The following is a 17340-nucleotide window of genomic DNA, read 5'->3' on the forward strand; positions in this document are numbered from 1 at the left end:
CTGAAAAGTTACTTGTAAGGTAGTTTTGTGTTTAAGTGTCCTAAGATTTTGTGTTTTTGTAGCTGACAGATTAAATCTCGGTTTCTGGTATAAACTCACCTTCTGCATGAACTTCCAGAGCAGCGGCAGCTCCTCTTTTAGGTCTCTGTACTGTATGATGTGTGTGAGGCTGAGCAATGACAGCCTCTCCCTGCAGCTCCACACTGATGAACTGTGAACCTCAGATGTTTGCTGCAGCGATGTGAGGAATTTACAGTCGTCGCCAAAGGTGATTCTCAGGATGAAGTTTGAAGAAACACGGGAATCATTTGTAATGTGGCCTTTTGCTTCCTGCAGGAGTTGATCAAGAATCTAAACACAAATATGATTGTTGTTGTTACATTTGTCACAATGAAACAGATCATTGTGGTTTAACATAAATCTGCAAGAAATGTCAACATCTCTTAAAAATACCAAGAACTGCAAACAGAAAGTCTCTCAAAAGGAAGCAATGATTGATATATAAAAACCCACCAATAGGATTCCTGTGATGTTTGATATTCAAAATATGTGGACAAAAGTTTCTCCGTACATCCTAACATTTTTCAGATTGCTGTTGTAGCATGAACCTTTGAAGTTTGGAATTTCATCTCCACTTTAGCTGGCCATCTGGATTTTGTGATTAATTCAAATGCTGCATTTTTCTGGAGGTAATAAACATTTGTCCTAAAGTGATGCATTTCTTTAACTTCAAATTGTTATTACAGTTAGATTAGGATGGCTTTTTCTTTACAATTTTAATGAAATGTTAATTTTCGTAAATTAAAGAAACTTTGCTTCTTCCGTGACGACTGCAGTTTTTACCTCAATGGAAATGTGTAATTAATTTTGTAGATTAAATTTCATCCATCCATTTTGTTTTACACCCTTGTCCCTAAATGGGGTCAGGAGGTGCTGGTGCCAATCTCCAGCTAACGTTCCGGGCGAGAGGCAGGGTCACCCTGGACAGTTCACCAGTCTGTCGCAGGGCAACACAGAGACAGACAGGACACACAACCGCGCACACACACACCTAGGGACAATTTAGAGAAACCAATTAAGCAGACAGTCATGTTTTTGGACTGTGGGAGGAAACTGGAGTACCCGGAGTAAACCCACGCATGCACAGGGAGAACATGCAAACTACATGCAGAAAGACCGGACCGGGAATCGAACCCAGAACCTTCTTGCTGCAAGGCAACAGCTCTACCAACTGCGCCACTGTGCAGCCCACAGATTGAATTAATGGCACAAATTAATTTTTTCACAGCCGATAAGTCTGGTTGGTCCACTGACGTCAAAGTCAATTATCTGATATTTGATTCAGTGTTTCGTTGAAAAAGGGAGTAAAAGTGGAGACGTTACCTTTAGTTTAGGTGTCATAATGTCTGCAGCCACAGACGTCTCCCAGGTGTTTCTAGATGCTTTTGTAGAAAGTTGAGCATCAATGTTTTCTGAGGGAAGTAAAACCATATCATATCAGTAAAACTTTCAAAACAGATGTTTTTTTTATTGTTGAATCATGAAGTGATTTAACAATAAAAACCCATGAGAACAAAGACAAAAGAAACTTGTGCACACTTTTTCACAGAACTAAAGTTGGAGCTCATGTATTTGTGATTTATGATAATAATATAATGTCTTAAACAATTAAATAATGTCTGGTGTACTGCTTACGGTTGTTGGTCTGCACTGGTTCTTGAAGGGATTTGAGAATCAAGTGGGTAGTGGTAACAGCATCATCCGCTCCTTTTGCAAGCGCCTGCGTCAGCTGCTCAAGATCCTTCATTATGTGCTGGCTGAGAAAAAGAACAACATCTTCCACAGGTGGATGGATGATCTGCTGGACAGACTGAAAAAAAAAGAAAAGCAAAAAATTGTTAAATATTTTTTTGCCATTTTGCTGGACATTTTAGCTAAACTAAACAAAACTAAATGACTTCAATAGAAGTCAATAAATTACTAAATTACTGGACAGAAAACTTGTCTAAACCTTGATACTTTTGCCAAAGCTTTTCATAAAGGCAAAACTAAACTAAACCTCATTTCACAGCAAAAAAGAAAACACAATAAAAAAGATAAAAAAATAATGTATATATATATATATATACTTCCATTGTAGGAACACAACTCTGCAATAGTTTAGAGCAGAAGCAATAATTTCATGAGCTGCTATAACCAAGAGTAATGCATTATACTTTAAGTTTTCATGAAGAAAAAACAGATTTTCAGTGATCATTCAATAAAAATTTCACCGTAATCATTTTTACTCTGTTCTCTTATTGTTTTTAGTTTTTCACCTTAAAAATTAAATACGTTTATTTGTCACACAATCAGTTATACATGTATAACTTACAGAAATAATGCAATCCTGCGTAGCAGAAAAAGAAACATCTAGTTTCCTACTTGTGAAAGGCCCTGTCTGAACATTTATAGGGCTATTTTTCTCCGTCTTACCTCACAGTTCTTTGAAGTGCCGAGCAACATGGCCAAATGTGTAACCAGCCTGACCAACATGAACGGAGTCAGAGACATGTTTTTGGTGTCCAGGGCATCTGGGTTGTTTCTTCTCTCAGGGTCTCCAAGGATGTGACCAGGTCTTGTATGATCCCTAAAAAATTAAGCATTACCAACCGAAATTTCAGTGTATATATATATATATATATATGAATGGAATACTTTTCCATATTTGACAGTTTTTGTTTTAAAAATCTGATGGCTATTTGTCATTTTGACAGCTTAGAATTTAGACCCTTGACTACTTGGTGTAGATGTGCAGAAGACATTTTCAACTTTACAGGCAGAGTACATCACAGAGGCAACTAAATCAATCCATAATAAAATCCTCTCTGACATGGACACTGAACTAAATGCATCTTGCTGGGAGCTGACAGCTTGTTGAAGAGTTATGAACCGGACTCTTTGGAGCACGTCTGGTTCTAAAGTGCATTGAAAGGTTTGGCTGAAGTGGCTTTTAATTTCTGTCTCCACTGTGGCAGAACAGCACAGATTGGTGTTTAGACCTACAGCTTATCTTTAGTTATCTAAGTAAATAATGACTTTCCCAAATGATTTCCAAACATCTTTTAGGCCAGTAGATTAACTGGTGTAAATAGTTTGAGGACGTCAGAAATTTTTTTAGATCATCATGTAACAAAAACAGATACTGAGTGGGAACTAATCGCACTTACTGCTGTAGCTGAACTGGTGTGAATCCTTGCAAGGCTGCATGATTTTCCCCTCCAACCTCCTCGCCACACTCCAAGCATTTCCCTCTCTCCATAGGGAGGCCACACTGTAGTGAATAGTAAAAAGACAGAAACAAATACTTTCAGACATTTATTGCTTATCGACACTTTGAAAACCAGATAAAAGAACAAAATAAAGAATAAAAACACCGTACAGAAAGGGCAGATAAATACCACATAGTTATAAAAGAACAGCATAATATGACTTACCTCATCAACGAAGCATAGGTGATTGTTGCAACACACTGTGGTAAACAAAATAAAATAACAAAAAACTGCTGTAAAGATCTATAAAGAGGGAATTCCTGTCCACAGTAATATTTTTAAACTATGAGCTATGTTTTTGAGTTTGATTTGGTTTTCATTTATTTAATCTTAGTGAAACTTTTGTAAATCGATTTTATATCAAAAAATATACATATGACACCACCAAAATAATTTATTATTTCAATCTAGTTTTTCTGATATAAACTCACAAGAAAGATGTAACTTAGTGAAAGATTTTTATTAATACTCAACAAAAAGTACAATGAAAGATGGATACTTACCATACCAGGTGAGTTCACCATAATCTTGTTGGATTGCTGCTTGAGCAATAGCTACCATATCATCAGGCATTGTGGGTATAAAAGCTCTCTGTAAAAATGAAGTGCAATTAAAGATCAGTTGTAATTAGAGTCACAATTGTCCTCAATTTCTGACCACTGACAAAAGTTTCTTGACAGCTTTTTAAAATTGTTCTAAATTACTTTTTAAAATCCATATAAAGACCAGATTTGTCAGACCAAACAAGAAGCAGCAGCAGACACTCTGAGAATAACAAATTCAGGACAGAAAACAACAAAAAAAGTGAAATACCTGCATGTTATCAGGAAACAAACCAAGCTGCTTGAGTGGCAAGAGCAGATCATTGTTTGTGGTGAGCAGAATGACGGCCAGATGAACGGCCAGCTCAATGGCAACGTTGTCTGCAGGAGTGTGGTCTGACTGGGCGGAAAGTCCTCCCAATTTGTTGCTGATCAAGGCGGATGCAAAGTCCCTCATTTCTTTGTCACACAAATAATCTGAGCCTTCGATAAAGTCATCAAATGCTTTATATGTCTACCAGAAACAAAAACAAATGTTTGGCATCAACTCAACAAATAACAGACAAAAATTTACTGAATGGCAAAAATGAAACCATGAGGTACATTTTTTAATGACAAACAAGATAATGTTAATACCAGAATTATTCATACTCTTAGCAGATTTATATTAAATTTTACACCTAAGTGTTTGGATATGTTGCCTAAACCTAATGCAGAGTTAGTTTTTATAACTTGAAAAAATTAATTAACTGAATGAATACTTTGGATGCATATTGGATATGTGAGGACTATTCACACCTCAGATGTGGGATGGAGACTCGCATTTGGAGATCTGTAAAGAGTGGAAACCTCTCGGAAGAGAGCCAGAAGGACAAACACCGTTATGTTTCTTCGTGTTGCTGTGCATTTCTAAATGAAGAAAGAAAGAAAGAAAAGAAACTACATCAAATAATGTCAATTGATTCTTTAAAAATCGGATCCATAACCTGGGTTAAGGAAGTCTAAACAAACATTTGAAGGAGGATGACTGAACATTTAGAAAATAAAAACATACCTCCAATGCTTCTTCTATCTGATCACCGTCACCATCCACTAAAGCCTTAGCAACTGCATCTCTAACGGTTTTGTACTCGTCACCGTACATCAGAAACTGGTCCATCAGGCCTCCATCTTCATTCTGCTTACACAATGAACAGAGGTCAAAATGCATACTGTAAATGTGACATATTTTGAAATTACGCAGTCATTGTTTTTACATTACCATAGGAAAAAATAAACTTTTCACACTAAGATTTTTCAACAAAAACCTTGTTGCACCCTATAAGACTGGAGTTATGCTCAGTCACTGATATAAAGCACAGTTTTATATAAATGTTTCTAAGTTGGTAGAAAAGTACATACCTGTTTTTTGATCTCTTCTGGAAAAAGCCAACTGAACTCTGTTTGTTTAGCCAAAGATTGGACTTGCGCCACACCCTGCAATTCACTGATCTTACGAATCAGGTAAACACGGTACCAGTCGTTGCCACTGTCCTCACAGAGCCTTATCACCATGTTCTGAAAATCATTTGCTTCATCTGGACCAATTTTGGCTGAAACAATAGTGTGAATTGACAAATGTTTTTTTTTTTATTGCTGCAAATAAACTAGAAACTGTTGGAATTAGTTAAGTTACATATATCTCACCAGAAAGTTTGTCACTGATTAGCTGGGCAGCCATTGTTAGTATCATCCGCAGCTGAGCGATGTACTGCAGGTGTTGAATAGACACCGTCTCTGAAATGGAAGCTGCTTCCCTCAAACAGAAGCCAAGAAATTCTGTTTCTTTTTCGTAAAATTTTAACTCTTCAGCGTTGTTGAATCCCAGAGACATTTTCTCCCACATGGCGTCCTGCAAAACAATTTCATAAGCACTTTAACTTCAACCTCAATTTACAATTAACTACTAGACATTTCTGGTGCAACAGTTATTCCAAGTCTACGAGGAAACCTTTTTTTTCCCCAAGACCATTAAATATTCCAGAAAACAACATTAAGTAATCAGATCACACTAGTTTATTATTTCATTTCTCATAGAAAAAACTGAAGTTGTAAATTGAATGTGCAATATACCTTTTAAAAAATTCAAATTTTTAACATATTAACTTACAAATTACCGTATTTTCCGCACTATAAGGCGCACCTAAAAACTTTCAATTTCCTCAAAAGCCGACAGTGCGCCTTATAACCTGTTGCGCCTAATATATGGACCAATATTAAGCCACAACAGTTCTAGCAACTACGGTAAGCAGCCGCCGACTTCATTTTACCCCGTAGAAGAAGAAGTGCGCGGTGCATGCTGGGATAGTTGTCAGAACGCTGGTTTGTTAATAAAGTTTGATAATACAGTTAAAGCCAGGGGGGAGGGGCGGAGGAAGAGAGACAGAGACTGCGGCGGCAGCGTGTTGGTTGGTCTGTGTTACCCAGAAAACAGTTGGGCAAAATATCGCAACACCAACACCGTGAGTGAAACAACGACTGGGGCAAACTACTATATAAAGTACTTGGGGACCACTTCTTTACAAATGTGGATGTGTGATAATAGAGTACGGAATAAATTGGCAACCCAAACTGTAGCGTCTATGCGAAAAAAGTTTTAAAATAGGCCATTCATTGAAGGTGCGCCTTATAGTGCGGAAAATACATTAATACAAGTTACATTAGTATATTAATATAACTTAATATGTTAAGTTATATTAATTTGTGTAGAAGTCTTGTAACTGATAATGTTCTAAGAACTTGCCCTCAATATCAGACTTTTTGTAAGCATATAAACAACAAGTAGGTCACATTTCTCTACTGTGACCTAAGGGTACATCCAAGACTACACCTTACACAATGTAACATATTGTTATGACTAAAAGGATTTGGTGGAAAATCTTAACCTGCTGAACTTTTATTTCAGTTTGCACAAATCCTTTTGCATTTCTCTACTAAGAGGTACAGTATCTAATGAAACAAACGGGTGTTTTTACCTCTAAACAGTTGATGTATAAGGCATAAAGTTCTGATTTATCATCTTCATCCACAAATCTGCTGTCTTCCACTGTCGACAAATGCTGCTGCAAATATTCCTGGACTTCATCAAAGCTGAAACAAACAATACCAATATGTTAATCAATAGCTGAATTCAGTTCATAAAAAATGTGGTTAGTTTCAAGGGGAAACTAAAGTTTGTATAAACTTTACCAACCAAAAAGCTTGTTGAAAATAAAGTAACAATGTTTAAAATTTATATTTGCGCACTCTAACAGGAGAACAGCTGTGATCTCCCAAACATAATTTCTCTATTACCATATCAATCTAAATAATGTAAATATTGCAGTGAAACAACATTTAATTAATTTACCTGAACTTCAGCAGCAGTTTGAGGATTACAGATCGCACAACAGGGTTTTTATCAGGAGACTCGTCAAAAGGTGACAAGTCTTTGGTCTGGACCTGTTCATGTTCTGTTTCCAAAAGAAACAAGATAGGTGACATGACATCTTTATTATAAAATTACATGTTGATCAATAGTAATAGAGCAGCTCAGGTTTGTTAAATGTAGATCTGGAACCATTTTGCAATGTGACAAATGTAGGTGGTTAAAAAAAATCAGAAAATGCAACAATGTGTAAATTTATTTCTTGTGGAGAAGTTTCAGAAATGATACCTGTCTCGATCCTCAGGTAAGACAACAGGTGTGTTATCACTTCTTTGCTTGGTGGTTTGTTGTCTTTGAAGCACACGACAGAAAGCAGATCAATGAAGAAACCATTGCAGCGTCGTCTGAAATTTCCATTTTTCTTGAGGGAACCCCTGCAAAAACATAACATAGAGAAACATGGGCAATCCAAAGACTGTTTCTAGCCTCACTTCAGCTAACCAAGTTTAACTAAGATAAAAATGTAGACAATTTTGCTAAAAACTTTTTTAGGCCCAATCTAAACTCTACACTACTTTAACTCTATTTCTTATTCATTTAGTGGAACTTGAGCGAGTGAATAACATAATTCAGTACATTATTTGAATTGTAGTGATGAAATAACAGAAGTTCAATATTCAAGATCCTTTTTCAAGAAACTATATTTAAAGAAACAAAAAACTTTTTTTTTACCAAAATATTTTTACTGAGATTTTCCACATTGAAGATACAATCATGTAACTGTCATGTAATAACTTTGCAGTTTACATAACTTTGTAGTTATTACATGACAGTAATTATTCTTTCTCATATCAGAGAAGTGAAAAACAAAGAAAAGAAACTTAATTTTCAATAAACGTTTAATATTATTTAGTTATTCAAGGGTTCTGTGTTTACCGTATTTCCTCAGAGACACAGGGCTGAAAGCCGTCTGGTAAATCTCGCCTACAGGTGGGACAGGATGTATTTCCAGTGTCCAGACTTTCTTTTATGCACGTCAAGCAAAACATGTGACGACATGGCAAATCCACAGGCTCCTCAGGCTCTGCCATGCATACCCCACAGTGAACTCCAAACCTTAAGGAAGTTAGATTAAAGTCAGCTAGACACGATTCTATGTAATTATTGTGGAGAATATATGTCACATTTCCCCACCACATATTTTAAATGAATATAAAAGAAGTAATTACCTAAATAGCTGATCAAGTGCTGCTTGTTTACAGGACTTCAGGTTTTCAATCACAGCTTCGAAAGGCTTGGCGACTTTTACATCCGAGTTTCTCTCGAGGACCTTCAATGATTTAAAAAAAAAAAATACAAAAACAATATCTGCGATTACAGGAGTTTTGACTTTTCTGTTGCCTATGAAGAAAAAAACAATAACTGCTCAGGTAATTTATCAGAAATATTTATAAGAAACAAATGATTCCAACTATAGATGAATAAAAAAAAGGAATGAATACAGTAAACATCATACTACTAATTAACTTTGAGAATCACCAAGCATCTACTCACCGTGCTCAAGGTTTTCATGTGCCTTAGGACCAGATTCTTGAGCTGAAGGTCTTCATTTTTAAAACCCAGCAGCAGATGTTCCACAAAGAGCGCAAGGATGTAAATACGTTTCCAGCCGTTACTAAAAAACAGAAAACATTCGGTACAGTACAAAAACAACAGATATATTTTTTTGTGCAGTTCACATAAGTTCTTCTTGAAGAGTAATACTTGTATATCAACTGATTTGTGAACATTCCAGGACACACTTGCTCATAAATGGTCAATGGCCCCTAAAACACATGAAAATTAACAATATTGTGATAACAATATACAAGCATATGGATGGATTTTTGAAACTGATTAACTTTGATGCAATAATATATCAAAAAGTCTTTATAATTGTCTATGACAGGGCGTAAGGTTGAGTTGCACAGTGCTACACAGTGTGTTCACTTCAAAGTAACCAGTTTTTAAAGCTGTATATTAGTGACCTGCTTTGTGGCAAACAGGATTGGCTGTTCTTCAGATATTGGTGTTCCTAAGCATGTTTGCCACAAGTGAAAAAAAAAATTCAGCAGCAACACTTATTTCCACTATCGCCATGACATGCAGTCTTTTTTGACACCAGATTTTACTATTGATCCTGCTACTGACACATCAAATCTAGTGTAGTTGGACTTAACTTAGGTAATTAAATCCACATTGTTTGTTGAAATGCTGAGGTGTTTCCCTAACTTGCTAGTTCTTTTCCTATGCATACCAGGGTTTTCCACAGTGTATTATAAGCCTGGCGGCCCACCAGGTTTAGTAAAGCGGTGGGCTTTACTAAACCCCCCCGCCAGGCTAAGCGTTGCTTGTTTATGTTTTTAGGAAAATAATAATAATAATAATAATAATAATAATAATAATAATAATAATAATAATAATAATAATAATAATAATAATAATAATAATAATTTTAAAAATCGCTTTTTTTTTTTTTTAAGCTGGATTGCAAGCGTCTCTGTTGCTCTGAGCTTTCCCTGGCAGACCAGATTTATTCCTAAAAGATAGGTTTATTATAGATAGGCTTATAGTTCATGCATTTAAAGCCGGGAGCGCCTCTGTGCATTGCCCCGCGCGCTGCCGTTGCTTGATGAAGTTGAGACCTCAGCGCGGATCGAGTGCACCTCCTTTCATTCAAACTGGACACAGGCTGACCTGTATGGATTTTTACATCAAACCCCTGTGAGGAATTATCTTTATTTGGAGAACTCCACATCAAGTTAAGAGTTTAAACCCCGCCGCATTAGCTCTGGTTGCGCAGCTCTATGTGAACCATGGGAATAACTTGCAGTTGCGCTTTCCGAGGTGTGTTGAGGGAGTGATGAAAATGATCTATATTTGTGAACAAAGAATTATGTGGGGTGTTTACATTTCAACACGCTGCCCAGAGTGTGGCTCTGTCTTCCCTGTAAAGTTTATGTCTATGGTTGCTCGGTGAGTTAGTGGTTAACGAACCAGCGCTAACTTCATCATGCAAGTTCAGCCCGGTGAGGAGCTTTCGCGCTCGCCTTGTAGTCACACATCACACTGGTTTAATATTATTTTCCTATTATTTCTATTATTATTTTTCCCGTGACAAGATGCAACAAACCATATCAAATGCTTTGTCTACTTAGTCAGTCAGAGTTATTGCGCGCAGCGGCATGGACATATGAAAATCTTGTCACATTAACTCCAGAAAATAAAAAACAATTTCCGTGGCCCTTATTAAAAACTCAACAGACACAAAATGGAAGAGCTACTGAAGCCACATTAGCAGCATTTAATTAAATCTCCCGTTTATTGCACATCTCTGCTCTGTGTAGTGGATTTAACTCATCATGCAGGGCCGGTCCAAGGTTGTTTCTACAAAGATTAAACTCATAGCATAAGATTGTTGCTTTGGTAACAAAACAACCTAACTATGAATATTGTTCTTTGAACTTTTACAAAGTAAACTTGCCAGCTCCTTAAAATCTTACATTTAAATGTTAACAATTTAAAATATTTTAATTTATGTATGCTAAAATTATTAAATCAAATTTAACAGCATTGATCATCTCAATTAACAAATGTTACATTTATATGTGGTTGGTGTTAAAATAATAGCATTTATGGGCCCCCTGAAGCCCTGGGGGCCTGATGGAGCCGCTGACTTAATTTGGATTAAACAGAAGTGCAAATAATTGATATTAATTTTAATTGTATTTATTGATTTGTTGTTTTCAAGACTAGTTGTAGGGTTAAATATTGTTTCACTGATGCCGTTTTCCCATAATATTTTGACTTTTCCTGTCTACTTAACATCTTTTAATACAAAAACACAGTGGACCGCCTCAGCGCCCCGACCACCAGGCTTAGCAAGTTTTCTGGGGGAAACCCTGCATTCTGAAAAACGGCATAGTCTACAGTCTTTGTTGCTATTTGAAATTCAATTTCTTTTATTTCTTGACTGATGGAAACTGAACTTTTATTACCAGTCCTGTGGAAGAGTTTCATACCCGATAGGATGGAGTTCTCCCTTGCATCGATCTCCATACTGACGGAGGCTATGCTGAGAGAAAATCAGCTCCATAGACACTTGAAGCCTCTTCACCTGCCTCATCCATTGTCGGCAGAGAGCATCAGAGTGTAAATTTTGGGGTTCCAGGTTCTCCACACAAGCCTTTGCTGCAAGAACATCTAAAACCTAAAAAACAACAAAAATATTGATGTCACTCAGTACTTTGTTTTGCTACATTATTACAATCTTCATGCATTTTGAAATCATTCGTTTAACTCACTAAGCTTCTATGTGTGTAGGAAATCCCAAAGCAGAGAACATAAAATACCCTTAGGTTTTTTTATACACAATGTCTCCCTTGTCTGGGTATTAAATTTATAGAATGGGGGTTGGATCTTCTTTATCTCATAAATTAAAATACTGTTACCATTTCAGGACAGTTTCTTCTGTGTTGGTTTCTTCGTAAAGGTAAAACAATTTCAGGTTGAAGGGAAATAATCCGTGAGAGGTTCTGAAGGCGCTGTCGGTAGGAATAGAAGGCAAAGTGGATGTGGAGCAGTGTAGGTTTTTCTGCATCTCGTTTTTGTCTCTGGACTTCATCAATGCAGCTGGCCAGAGCTTGACACAAGAGCTGAGGAGAAAATGCACAGGTGGATTTATAATGGCTTAATTTAACTGTAAAGTAAATAAAGTGACACAGGAATGTAAAAAAAAATCTCAATACATTTGGTTAGATTTTCTGGCAGTTGTTATGATTTTTGTAAAAATCTTAATATAAAATTGGTGCATTTAATGACCATTTTTAATATTACCTAATAAATGACCTTTTCACACAAATCACTCATTCACATAACACTTATCAAGGTATTTTCTTTTCTAAAGACTAAGACACAGAGGCAGCTTCATTGGGACAACATGGGGTTTGTTACCCATTAACTTTTCTGAGAGATCTGAGCATTGGACATAAATTTCCATTAACATAAATATAACCACATATGAATATAATAAGTTGGGACCATTATTTACCCTTACCTCTAATTCATCATCTGATGCTACTTTCATGGTCATGGAAACAAAGTCATGAAGGTACCTCTCAAAAAGGTCGTTCTTCAGTCGCTCATTCACATTTTCAGCCATGTACTTGCCAAATGACGTATTCAAGAACAGCTCATGGAAATACTGACATAAATTACCTGAAAGAACATTTTAAAAATATTTGTCAAAGGTTAGTCTGAAAAGAAAAGTTTCAATATTATGACTTGAAAAGAGCAGAATTTTCTTGAGAAGATCATTGTCACAAAGTTTATTTACTTTGATGTCTAAATGCTTGCATCATGAGCTCATCCAGGAAGTCTTTGATACACCAGCTGAAGGGCATGCGGCAGCGCATGGTGTTCCCACCTACGTTGTGGCTTTGCACAATTAGCATGCTGAAAGTCAGAGAAACAAAAAACAAATATCTAGTTAAATGTACAAAATGTACAAAATGTACAAAAAGCCTCCAATTTTCAGGGGTCACAATACCTTTTGAATTAAATGTAAAGGTTTACACATTCAGCTTAGTTGTTTAGAGGAGATAACTACATTATTTACAGTAATCTATGAACAGGACATTTAAATTGCTTTGAATTGTTAGTTATCCAAGTAAGTAAGAAAGGTTCCCCAGTCTGTTTTAATGTATGCGGGATTGGTACACAGCACTATTAGACAAGGCACATTTATTTTTACAGTACCAGTATGAAATGGCAAATGGACAAAATGACCAGCAGCAAGAACCAATGCTGTGACTGGGTAGAAGTCAACCCACCTCTATTAACCTACTCTCAGAGTGATGTAGTCACATGTCTACATTTAATGACTTTTGTATAAGTGCAAGCTAGCCTGCAGAATTTGAGGAGGTAATTTAGAGATGGCATACAGTTTTTGCGATAAGCTGTCCACATGATTTAAAAATGCAAACAAGACTCATTTTCAATGAGGAAAGTAAGCATTTAAGCATTTGCTTGGCAAGAAAGAGAATTGCTACACTGAGTTTCCTTTGAAAAGATTGGAAAATGTTGACTTCCAACAAAGGATTTACGTGTACTGCTGAGACCAATACACCTCAAGTTGTCTTGAATTGGTGACTTTAATTTTAATTTTACTGTATCCACTTATAATTTATGAAAGAGATAGCACTAAAGGTAGCAAGTTTTAGTGGTTTTGTAATTAAAATATTTTGTGAAAGAGGCTTAGAAAAGCAGTCAGAACAACTTAAATCTAAGACAATTCTGGTTCTGCAAAAACAATAAAGAGATCAAAGGCTGTGTCTGAACAGATTCACTGCATCTTTTGTCAAGCTCTGAGTTGAAAGGATATTATCTGAACAAAGTCAAAATTACTTACTTGATCTCTTTTGCATAGGGCACACTGAGCATTTCTTTGCTGCTAAAAATATGAAGCCATAGGTTCCTCATCTCTTCCCCTTCATCCAGCAGCAGGTCTAAATTGCAATCTTTGTCAATGACTGAAACCAAGTTGGCTAGAAGTGGAGTCACAACTGCTTGTATTTTCCTCCATAATGTGTGTCTGTAAGAAATAATTATGTTAGCAGAAACCCAGTTAATCTCTGGGTCACCAACAACAGAAAAAATTACATATTGCATGCAAAATGTCATTATAAACTAAATCTATTACTGACTGGTGGCCTATCAACTCCTTTTAAAAAAAGACACCACAACTGTAATATAAGAAACCAAAATAATGGATGAGAGGCTTACACAAATGTTCCTCCCTCTTGAAGGGCATTGACATTAGAAGCTTGATTTAGGACCCAGTCTTTTGGCTGACTGAGGATGTTAGCCTCATACTCTTTCAACAAGGAGTGGAGATGTTTCCTCACAAGATCTGCAAATACACCTAAAAAACAAATATATTTTCCTCACACCTTTTTAGGACAATAATCTAATCAAATTTTATTTGTATACCACCTTTCAGCAACAAGGCATTTCAAAGTGCTTTCCATCATAAAAACAGAAAAATACAAAGTCAAAGAAAACACAGTTGGGTGTGCTGTGGTGAAGCAGGGGTTAAGCACAACCCACATATGGAGGCCTTAGTCCTCGACGCAGCTGTCGCAGGTTCGATTCTTGGCCTTGGCGACCTTTGCTGCATGTCTTCCCCCTCTCTCATTACCCACTTTCCTGTCAATTAACTATCAAATAAAGGCCACTAGAGCCAAAAAAATCTTTAAAAAGAACACAGTCAACAGCATTACATTTTTCACATCAGATTATTGATTAATGTTTCATGATTAGGTTTCAAAAGCAACTCTAAACAGATGAGTTTTTAGTCTAGGTTTAAAGGCACTCAGTGTTTTGGCTGTTTTGCAGTTTTCTGGAAGTTTGTCCCAGATTTGTGGTGCATAGAAGCTGAATGCTACTTCTCCTTGTTATGTTCTGGAGAATCAGCAGAACCAGAAGACCTGATTGGTCTGGAAGGTTGATACAACAGCAGCAGATCTTTAATATATTGTGGTGCTAAGCTGTTCAGTGATTTATAAACTAACAACAGTATTTTAAAGTCTATTCTCTGAGCTACAGGGAGCCAGTGTAGGGACTGTAGAACTGGTGTGATGTGCACTAACTTCCTGGTTTTAGTGAAAACGTGAGCAGCAGCGTTCTGGATCAGTTGCAGCTGGAGCTGGAGGACTGGTTTTTTGGGCAGACCTGTGAAGATGCTGTTGCAGTAATCAATGTGACTAAAGATAAACGCATGGACGAGTTTCTCTGGATCCTGCTGAGACATTAGTCCTCTACTCCTAGAAATGTTCTTCAGGTGATAGAAGGCCAACTTTGTAACTCTTGATACAGTAAGAGTATTAATGTTGGCTAATTTGGAACATATTCCTTGTAAAACAGATATCTAATCAAAGTGGAACTTTCTGCTTAGAGACAAATGGTAAATGGACAGAATTTTTGTATCACTTTTTTACTCATACTGACCAGTCAAAGTGAATTACACTACAGCCACATTCACCCAATCACACTCACAAATGCATGCACATTCGTACAGCAAAAAGCAGATCAATAGGCAGCTTTTGATTTAGTGCCTTGTTCAGGGGTGCATTGACAAATGACAGGGACCACCAACTCTTCGATTGCAAGACAACTACTCAACCCACTGTTGTCCTAAAGGTATACATAATATCACAGATACTGATATTTTCCATAGTTTAAATACCTTGGACAAGGAGATTTTGTAAATGGCCAACATCAGTAAAGATTTGTACTTAATTTAAGCCACAATTTATTACTTTTAATAATGGGTAGAAGTAAAAACAATAAAAAAAACTGACTATTTCCAAAAGAGTTTCTTACTTTCCTCCAGAAGCGTTAGCAAGTTCTCAACTCTCCTTGTGCCGAGTTCCCCACTGTCAACAACGTCTCGAAGCATGCCCACGGCAGTCTGAACACAGGTCTTCACTAGATCCGTTGCATCAAATACATCTCCCAACACCTGAACAAAAAAGTTTAAAATACGCAAACAATTTTTATTGCATAGTTTTTAAATACTAAAATGACATAATTGAGTAATAATGAGAAAAATATATATTTTATTCATAGTGCTCTTTTCATATTCTGATTTCAAAAGGCTACAAAGGGCTACAGTAATAATAGTATAACAAGTAGAAGTATAAATGTATGTTACATTATTTACTTATAACTTAGCTTAAATTTATCATTAAGAGTTCAAATAATTTAAGTCTTTGTGAGTTGCCTTTTTTTTTTGTTTGTCTCATCGTCCTGTTATACAACTTTAACCTCTCTCCGATTAATACTCAGGGAACAGTCAAAGTTCTTCTGACTGTTTATTTTCTATGCAAACTGACTTTAATCTTGTCCATTCTTCCAAATTTGTGCTAGAGTGGAGAATTTTACTTACAGCAATGTTGTCATTTTGTGGTTGTCCGAACTGATCTTCGGTCTCCATGGCTGGATGAAAAAAAATAAGAGGTGTACTTATTAGGCTAAAATAAACTGTATAATATTTAGTTAAGTAATAGTAATATAACTTACCCTCAGGTGGGTCTTCAAAGAGATCACTAATGCGCAGATTTTTCAAAAAATGAACATCAGAAACAAATTCCCTTGATCTTCTGAGATCATCAATGTGAACAGACGTCCAATGACCTAAAAATAACGTCTTCCAATTAGTATATCTACAGTATTATTTCATTTCTTTTTGCATAGTACTACATGCAAATTAATTGTACAAAATGTGTTTTGAAAAATTTTGTAACAGCGTTTTAGTGTGTTTTGGGGGAAGCAGCTTTTGAAATTGTTGATGACATAAAACACTTCATAATTGCATATGAGATCACGACTAACCGCCTTGAAATCCAATATAGGAGGTCCCCCCTTCCATTCGAGGAAGTTTTGTGACAAAGTACACAAATGTCTTTGTGTCATCTTTCATGAGGCCCTTTTTTATTTCATTGATGCAGGAGTACCTGAGAAGTACAAAGGTTATTTACAAGTGTAACAAAAAAGCAAAAAAATATATGATTTACCATAAATTCATACAAAAACGTGATTGTGGGATGTCTTCACTTACTTGGCTGAGGAGAGAATATTTCTTTTTTGAAAGTCCTCATCAAACTCAGTTTGGACAATGAGCACATTGTTCTTTCGTGCCGAGTCAAGAAATTCCCTAATGCCAAGATATTTTCATAATGGATGTTTATAGCATACACTATAATTTATAAAGATCACTTGACAATTTTTCCATAAAAGTATAACAAGTTTAAAAAAAAACTTTTTTATTCTTATTATACTTTCTATTCAATGGATCTACTTGTTCCGTTGAATAAAATTTTGCATCTAAGATGAACAAAAGATACACACCTGATTGTTTTGAGGAAAGAGTACTCTGTTTCAAATTGCAGCAGAAATAGCAGCTTGACAGCATCACATTTTATCTCATTTTGCAGTTGTTCAGCATCTGCTGCAGTTAGCAGCCTGGAAAATGTTGTCACCT

General features: G+C 36.2%; 1 protein-coding gene across 1 annotated transcript in view; it reads right to left on the bottom strand.

Annotated features, from left to right (window-relative positions):
• The window catches only part of LOC103463329 (E3 ubiquitin-protein ligase rnf213-alpha-like), a 42954-nt gene that overhangs the window by 5861 nt on the left and 19753 nt on the right, over window positions 1-17340 (bottom strand). Inside the window, exons 16-45 of the mRNA XM_017304566.2 lie at window positions 17208-17338; window positions 16918-17013; window positions 16692-16813; window positions 16380-16493; window positions 16246-16295; window positions 15681-15819; window positions 14082-14220; window positions 13708-13890; window positions 12634-12752; window positions 12355-12515; window positions 11750-11953; window positions 11321-11508; window positions 8814-8934; window positions 8489-8589; window positions 8196-8375; window positions 7548-7693; window positions 7242-7344; window positions 6868-6982; window positions 5540-5744; window positions 5255-5445; window positions 4908-5030; window positions 4652-4762; window positions 4125-4367; window positions 3815-3902; window positions 3477-3511; window positions 3210-3313; window positions 2476-2629; window positions 1696-1870; window positions 1384-1472; window positions 100-351 (exon numbers count right to left, since the gene is read on the bottom strand). Of these exons, the coding sequence (XP_017160055.2) occupies window positions 100-351; window positions 1384-1472; window positions 1696-1870; window positions 2476-2629; window positions 3210-3313; window positions 3477-3511; window positions 3815-3902; window positions 4125-4367; window positions 4652-4762; window positions 4908-5030; window positions 5255-5445; window positions 5540-5744; window positions 6868-6982; window positions 7242-7344; window positions 7548-7693; window positions 8196-8375; window positions 8489-8589; window positions 8814-8934; window positions 11321-11508; window positions 11750-11953; window positions 12355-12515; window positions 12634-12752; window positions 13708-13890; window positions 14082-14220; window positions 15681-15819; window positions 16246-16295; window positions 16380-16493; window positions 16692-16813; window positions 16918-17013; window positions 17208-17338 (4182 nt within the window). The remainder of the gene's footprint in view (window positions 1-99; window positions 352-1383; window positions 1473-1695; window positions 1871-2475; window positions 2630-3209; window positions 3314-3476; window positions 3512-3814; window positions 3903-4124; window positions 4368-4651; window positions 4763-4907; window positions 5031-5254; window positions 5446-5539; window positions 5745-6867; window positions 6983-7241; window positions 7345-7547; window positions 7694-8195; window positions 8376-8488; window positions 8590-8813; window positions 8935-11320; window positions 11509-11749; window positions 11954-12354; window positions 12516-12633; window positions 12753-13707; window positions 13891-14081; window positions 14221-15680; window positions 15820-16245; window positions 16296-16379; window positions 16494-16691; window positions 16814-16917; window positions 17014-17207; window positions 17339-17340) is intronic.

Source organism: Poecilia reticulata, chromosome 4 (genome assembly GCF_904066995.2).
Source record: "Poecilia reticulata chromosome 4, P_reticulata-male-v2, whole genome shotgun sequence".
In the NCBI taxonomy this organism is placed as follows: domain Eukaryota; kingdom Metazoa; phylum Chordata; class Actinopteri; order Cyprinodontiformes; family Poeciliidae; genus Poecilia; species Poecilia reticulata.